Below are 8400 nucleotides of genomic sequence, written 5' to 3'. Positions count from 1 at the left end.
TCAGGACTAGTGCTAAGAGTGGCGATACCAGGAGGGTGGAGGGAGGGTAGGGTAGAAATGGGGAACCGATTACAGGGATCTACCTATAATCTCCTCCCTGGGGGACAAACAGAAAAGTGGGTGAAGGGAGACATCGGAAAATGTAAGATATGACAAAATAATAATTTATAAATGATCAAGGGTTCATGAGGGAGGGGAAAAGGGTTCATGAGGGAGGAGAGGGAAGGGGGGAAAATGAAGAGCAGATGCCAAGGGCTTAAGTGGAAAGCAAATGTTTTGAGAATGATGAGGGCAATGAATGTACAAATGTGGTTTACACAATGGATTTATGTATGGATTGTGATGAGTTGTATGAGCCCCTAATAAAATGATTTTTTTAAAAAGTGCTTTACACAATTGATGTATGTATGGATTGTGATAAGAGTTATATGAGCCCCCCCCAAAAATGATTTTTTTAAATTGTGTCCCATGCAAAATGTCATAATAAAATCTGAGAAATAAATGAGTCCTTCAATAGAAACAATGTTGAAGAAAATGAGAATGGAACCTTCCTCTATGGGATATGATGCAAATTTTAGATATGACTCTAAGAAAGTCATATGCACTAATATATGTAACATGTAAAGACCTCCATAGTAGAAACTATTCAATTTTTTAAAAAGGGAAGATGTAAAACTATCAGTGTTATTAAAAATAAACAAAAAGTTAATAACATACTGAATATATACATTAAGTTCATGCATCCATATAAAATGGCTTTGAAGTATATTTCTCAAAACATAGACAGTAATAAATAATATACAAGGGGTACCAAAAAAAGCCCTAAATATTTTCCCCCGGAAAGCTATATATTTAAATTTAATTTTTTTGTTAAAACAACCTTATCACCTTCAAAGCACTCTCCATTACACTTAATACATTTGCTAAGTCTGTGATTCCATTGTTGGAAACATTTTCAAATGCATCTGTTTGGATGGCTGATGGCACCTCCCTCTTTTTTTTCTTCACCTCTTCTACTTCATCAAATAGCTGTCCTTTCATGTTCCTCTTCATTCGTGGAAACAAAGTAAGTTGCATGTGGTGAGGTCAGGTGAGTCAGGCCAGTAGGGCAAGAAAGGCATGCTGTTTTTACTCAAAACTGGCACACTGAGATGGCTGGGTGAGCAGATGCATTGTCATTGTGGCAAAACCAATCCACTGTCTGCCACAAATCAGGACTTTTTTGCCCCACACTTTTACATAATCTTTTCAGAGCCTCTAAATAGAGAGCTTTATTAACAGCCTGACCTGGTAGAACAAACTCCAAATGAACTACAAGTCGACACTTTTGTCTCTTTGGGAAGTTGACAGAAGTCCAGAATGAGGTTTGTCATCAATTGACATTTCACCTTTTTTGAAACGAGAAAACCACTCATAGACACTTGAATTTTTCCTTTAGCACTGTCCCATTACGCTGTGTTCAACATCACAACAGTTTCTGCGGCACCTTTCCTGAGCAGGAAACAAAATTTCACTGCGGCATGCTGTTCTCTTAAATTGGCCATCACAAACAACGAGGTTTAAGTGAAACTGCTTTCATGAAAAATAATTCACTTTGCAGGTGATGCACTAGGTGCACTAACTCAGGGCGCATTGCTCGATGTTCACCAGGTGGAGAAAATGTGCACAACGAAAGCTCTGCCCAGTAGAGCTTTTGTCTGTTCTGGGGTATTTTTTGGTACCTCCTCATAAAATTTATCAAAATACGAGGCTAACAACAATGATAATAGATCATATTCTTATAGGGCTCTATGATTTTAAAAATATTTTTGTACTTCCAGAGGTCCATTGAAAGACAAGGCTGGCACTGTGTTTTCAAAAACCCAATGGAGCAGTTCTAGTCTACACACTGGGGGTTGCCCTAAATGGGAATCTACTCGGCGTAAACTAACAGCAGCAACAAGAGCATCTGTTGTAGGTGCCACTGAGTCGGTGTTGTTCCACAGACACTAGCTGGCCCCGCACTCTCTGGACCATCATTCCTATGCTGGAGTCCACTGCTACAGTCATGGGCTCAATCTCTCTCCTTGAGGGCCGAAGGGATTTGTAAAGCGGCTATGATGCAGCTTATTTAGTAAGAAGACCCAACTAATAAAAAAGAGAAGTAAACTCAGACTTTCCGGTACACCACCCCATGCTCTTTCAATTATATCCTGTTAGCTTTCCATTCTACACTAGTAACCCCAATAGTAACGTGTATCTTAATGTAGAAAGAGAAGAGAGAAACTGTTCAAGGACCTCACTGGTTATATAAACACATGTGACTTGTCTATTATAAAGTAAAGCATCACTTTTGGGGTTAGTACCACCTGAACTTTTCCTTAAGGTTCTTATTTCCAGAGCATGTTGATCCATGTGTGACTTACTAGCAAACTCACTCGTTATTTTAGAAAAGGCAAGGCCCACTCTGCTGGCATGCTAACATTACAGTCAACAACTCTCTCTTCCCGTATTTAAGAGGTGTAGTCTGTCTGGGGTCTGGGATTTAAACTGTCAATATAAATTGCAACCTGATTTCACATAGCTATGCTAAGATATGAACTCTTAAGGAGAGTTGTAAAATGTGGAACATAACAGTGAAAACAGCATGGGATAAAAAAGCCAAAATTTTAAAAAGTATGGCTTACCACTGAGACCGTTCTTGCAAAGGATCTCTTTAAAATGTGTACTGGTTCACTGGTCTGCTGTTTGCCTTTTGAGGTGCTGCCATCACTGGTTGGAAGCCTGCGGGAAGTAGATACACACAACAAATTCATGTTTGAAAGGCATATGATTTTTTTCTTTTAATGATATACATTTTTCAAAACAGTGGAATAGCTAAATGATGCCACATTTGAATTTTTGTGCTAAGTAACATGCCACTATGGGGCTTGTTAGAAACATCTTCCAATACTCGCCAAACTTTTTCGCATGTGAGCACGTCACCAATTAAATCACACCCATCGTGTAGGAGTGGGTACTGTAGACCCATTTTCTTTTACCAGCTATGACATGCAAAATAATTTTAAAAGGGAAGATTTTACTACTAAAAAGTTAGTCAGCATGTTGGGAAACAGATCAGCCTACAAGTTGTGTACTGCAAATATTAACTATAATAACACTGCAAAATATAAGGAAACAAAACTCTCTTCTTGGGGAAAAAAAAGTGGTTTTTGCTGGCTTGTTAGTGATTCCTAAATTGTGAAGGGCCATAGAATGGGGCCGGGCTCACAGCAGCCATCCACACCCAGTGGAGAATCCTGGTTCTATGAGTCACTGCTCTTCTTGAAGTTGGAGTAACGATTTAGAAACAGGACTTTATGTCCGTGTGGCTCTTTACTCTGAAACCATGGTACTGATAGATACCCACATACAAAGTCATGTGTTCAGTGGGTTAAAAAATTCAAATGAGATTTAATATGAAATGTTAAAAATATTCTTTTGACATAGGCAAATTAATTTGTTGTATTTTAGTTAAAGGTAATTTATTAACAGTGAAGTGTCTTTCAATTAATTTAATCACACACTGAACAAGAGTATAAGACTACAGCACTTAAGAAAAAAAGACTACAACACTTAATTAGACTACTGTTAAAGACTCTTCACAATTTCATTTAACATAAAGAAATTGTATTGGTTCAGAGTATTTTAACATTGATATTTGAAATATGAGTATTATGCTATTAATGATAGCAAAATATTAGCACAATAGAGAGAAACTGAATAATAATGCAATGTTTTACATAAAGCTTGATGCAGGTAATGTTGAAAAATATACAAAATGTTAACTAAATGTTCTTGCTCAATTTAACTGCATACCTCCCAGTAACACTTTCATTTGAGGAATGCTTAATATAATTTATTCCTTATTATACCACTTAATTTATAATTACCCTACAAGGCCACAGCAAATGAATGTTGTGGTGGTTAGGTGTTGTCAAGTTGGCTTAACGCCTATGTACAACAGAACAAAAGATCATCAGTCCTGTGACAACCTCACAATTGTTCCTATGCTTAAGCCCACTGTTGCAGCCTGTCCATTCATCTTGTCAAAGGTTTCCTCTTTTTGTTGCCTCTCTACTTATACAAGCATGATGTCCTTCTCTAGGGACCGGTCTCTTCTGACAACATGTCCAAAGTACATGAGACGAAGTCTCACCATCTTTGTGTCTAAGGAACCCTCTGGCTGCACTTAATCCAAGACAGATCTGTTTGCTCTCTTGGCAGTCCACAGTGCTTTCAATATTCTTTGCCAACACCATAGTTCAAATTCATCAATCTTCTTCAGTCTTCTGTATTCAATGTCCAACTTTTTTAAAAAAATCATTTTATTTGGGGGCTCATACAACTCATCACAATCCATACATTCATCCACTCTGTCAAGCACATTTGTTCAAAGTCCAACTTGTACAGGCATACGTGACAATGGAAAACACCATGGCTTGGGACAGATATACCTTAGTCTTCAAGGTCTTGTGCAGCAGCTGAACTAATGCAATGAATCATTTGATCTCTTGACTGCTGCTTGCATGAGCATTGCTCGTGGATACAAGCAACATGAAATACCTGACAATTTTTATCTTTCCTCCATTTATCATGATGTTACTTATTGGTCCAGTTATGAGGATTTTTTTTCTTATATTAAATTGTAATCTATAATGAAGGCTACAATCCTTGAACTTCATCAGCAAATGCTTCAAGTCCTCTTCACTTTCAGCAAGCAAGGTTGTGTCATCTGTATATCGCAAGTTAATAAGCCTTTCTCCATTCCTGATGCTGCAACTTTCTTCATATAACTCAGCTTCTCTGATTTGCTCGGCATACAGATTGAGTAACTATAGAGGGAGGACACAGCCCTGATGCACAGCTTTCCTGATTTTAAATCAAATCAGTGTATGTCCCTTTTCTTTTTGCACAACTGCCTCTTGATCCATCTATAGGTTCCACATGAGCACAATTAAGTGGTCTGGAATTATCATTCTTCTCAAAGCTATCCATAGTTTGGTATGATCCACATAGTAGAATGTCTTTGCATACTCATGAAACACAAGTAAACATCTTTCTGTTATTCTCTACTTTCGGCCAAAGTCCATTGGATATCAGAAAAATATCCCTTGATCCATTCCATCTACTGAATCTGGCCTGAGCTTCTGGCAGTTCTGTGTCAACGTACTGCTACAACTGTTGGTGGATGATCTTCACCAAACTTTTACTTGCATGTGATATCAGTGATACTGTTCCACAATTTGGGTATTCTGTTGGGCCACCTTTCTTTAGAATGAGTTTAAATATGGATCTCTTCCAGACTGAAGATGTTGGTGGAATTCTATAATTTCTTCATCCTCAAGCCTTGTGATTGCTATATTGTGTTAGTCAGGGTACACTAGAGAAACAAATCCAAAGAAATTCATATGTGTATAAGAGAGTGTTTTATATAAAGGGTAATTTTTGTACATTAAGAAAGCATCCCAACCCAGTCCAGTTCAAGATCAAAAGTCTGATATTAGCCTATATGTCCAACACCAATCTATAAAGTTCTCTTCAGACTCACAAAATATATGCAATGATGCCGAATGCAGGACAATCACAGGGCAGTGGGTAGAAATTCTTTGGATCCAGTGGCATTGTAAGCATCTCAGTGCTGGCAGGGGTCTCTATGTAGCTTCTCCAGCCTCAGAGGTCTGGTTGCATCAGGGTAAATCCATGTGGCTTCTCCAGCTCTAGGCACTAGTGTAGTTCCATGTGTTTAGTCAGCTGAAATGTCTCCCAGGGAGTGAGCCTGGTCAGGGTCGAGCAGAGAGAGAGAGTGTGTCTCCTGCCTCCAAGGAAGAAAAAGCCAGATTTCCCAAAATTCTCAGAAGAAAGTCAGGCCAACACAGAGGATTCATTGGTTATATCTCGATTGGTAGGCTAGACTCCACCCTTTCCCACCCAATCCTCAAACTGACACCAGATTATGTAACTACCACATACATAGATTGGAGTAAGTTGTATTGACTGGATTTCCTTGTATGCGGATAGACACGGTCCTATCACAGATAGCAATATACTTCAAGACAGATCTTGAAATGTTCTTTTTGACAATGACTCCAACACCATTCCTCTTGACTGTCATTCTTGGCACAGTAAATCATTATTTTCTGATGGCCAATTTTCAAAATTGTCAATACCAGTCCATTTCAGCTAACATCTACGATCTTAATCTTTATGTGTTCCTGTTCATTTTGATGGCTTCCAATTTTCATACATCCATACTTCATATATTCCAAGTTCCTGTTACTAATTGATGTTTGCAGTTGTCTCTTCTCATTTTGAGTCGTTCCCCATCAGCAAATGAAGGTCCTGAAGGCTCTACTCCCACAGACTTTACTCCATCCATTTCATTATGGTGGACTCTAGTTTGAGAAGGGGACTCTTCCTCAGTCATATTTTGAGAGTCTTCCGATCTGTGGGGCTTATCTGATGGCACTCTTTCTAACAATGTTCTGTTTATGCTCATGAAGTTTTCAGTAACTGACAATGTTTCAATGCTATCCATAGGGTTTTCAGTTGCTAATTCCTCTGAAGTGGACAGCCTGTTCCTTCTTCGTAGTCTGTTCTTAGTCTAGAAGTTCTGCTGAAACCTGTTCATACTGAGTGAGCCTGTTGGTGTTTGAAATACCAGCGACAAGGTTTTCAGCATCACACAAGCCACCACAGTATGACACATTGGTAGACAAGTACTGGCAACAAAAGAATAAGTCACTGTAATTGTGTTATTCTGGGTTGACTAGAAAAACAAATTCATAGACACTCATATGTGTATAAGACAGAGCTTTATATACAAGAGCAACTGAATATTGAGAAAACATTCCAGCCCAGTCCACATCAAGTCCACATGTCCACTACCAATGTATAAAGTCCTCTTCAGACTCATGAAACACATGCAATGATGCAGAATGCAGGAAGATCACAGGCCAGTGGGTGGAAAGTCTTCTGGATCCAGTGACAGTGGAAGCATTGGCAAGGGTCTGGCAAGGGTCTCCACGTGGCTCCACCAGCTCCAGGGCTCTGGCTGCATCAGTGTAGCTCCAGGAGGCTTGTTGTCAGTAATGTCTCACAGGGAGTAAGTGTATCTGGCTGCTGTCAGCTATTTATCTCCTTCGCACCCTCCAAAAAAGGTCATCAAGCTGTGATCTGATTGACAGACTAGACTCCACCCCTTTACAAGAGATTATGTAACTGCCACAGTAATTAGCAATTATTATTATTTAAGTAGGCTGAATTACCTGTATAACAGCTGAGGGATCTGACCAGCATTAACATCTGTACCATTATTTGACTTCTTGGAACTCTTAAATTGGAAGACAACACTAAAAAGAGGAAACAGAAGGGTGACACAAAACCCGACCTGATTGATTAAGGGAACTAAAGACTTTAATATCTGTTTTCACATGCTTTGTTGATAAACAGAGGCTCATTCTTTAAGGGGGAATAGAAGTGGAAATGTATCATCCTGACTCTACTGCCAGCTCTGAATGGCTCTACATCAGAAAATGACTGGAACCGAACCTGCTTTAAGAATCTGTTCCCAGGTGAGTGCTGGTTACATGATTCCCAGCCCCTTCCCACCTCCCTAGCTCAGCTTTAACTAGCAGTAAACTTTGAACAAGTTTTCAACTGAAAAGCAGTTCAAAATACACTCAACCAAGATATGACAAAATAATAATTTATAAATTATTAAGGGCTCACGAGGGAAGGGGGACCGGGGAGGGAGGGGAAAAAAAGAAGACCTGATGCCAGGGGCTTAAGCTGAGAGCAAATGTTTTGAAAATGATGAGGGCAATGAATGCACAAATATGCTTTACACAATTGATGTATGTATGGATTGTGATAAGAGTTGTATAAGCCCCTAATAAAACGATTAAAAAATAAATTTAAAAAAATACACAACCAGATACACTAGGTGCATTTAGCTTCAAAATACCACAATATTCCAAGTCTGAATCAGCTATCTTTGGGAATCATCCAGTCCAGGGCTCAAAGCAATCATACAATTCTGGCACACAATCTTAAGAGTATGTCAAATGGGAGAAATGCAACAGATGTAAATTGTTCTGTAACACTCTACTTGAATCCAGTCAACAGCATGGGATTCACCTCATAAATCAGTTCGTCCCAGTTTGAACTGTATAGGACAGCTCTTTCATGAGGTGAACTAAATTGAATTTATGTAACTTCTACCCGTTTCAAACAGTTTTACGTTTCAAAGAAGTAAAGAATAAACATGGATTTACCCTGATGCAACCAAACCTCTGAGGCTGGAGAAGCTACATAGAGACCCCTGCCAGCACTGAGATGCTTACAATGCCACTGGATCCAAAGAATTTGGATCTGCATTTT

At 39.0% G+C, this 8400-nt stretch overlaps 1 protein-coding gene across 1 annotated transcript in view; it reads right to left on the bottom strand.

The window, feature by feature from the left end:
• The window catches only part of MYCBP2 (MYC binding protein 2), a 284541-nt gene that overhangs the window by 151305 nt on the left and 124836 nt on the right, over positions 1–8400 (bottom strand). The window contains exons 29-30 of the mRNA XM_004711247.4: positions 7287–7370; positions 2667–2763 (exon numbers count right to left, since the gene is read on the bottom strand). Of these exons, the coding sequence (XP_004711304.1) occupies positions 2667–2763; positions 7287–7370 (181 nt within the window). The remainder of the gene's footprint in view (positions 1–2666; positions 2764–7286; positions 7371–8400) is intronic.

This window comes from Echinops telfairi, unplaced genomic scaffold (genome assembly GCF_000313985.2).
Source record: "Echinops telfairi isolate 266 unplaced genomic scaffold, ASM31398v2 ScPeMD7_11;HRSCAF=52, whole genome shotgun sequence".
NCBI lineage: Eukaryota > Metazoa > Chordata > Mammalia > Afrosoricida > Tenrecidae > Echinops > Echinops telfairi.
This window is presented reverse-complemented; position numbering and strand designations above follow the sequence as displayed.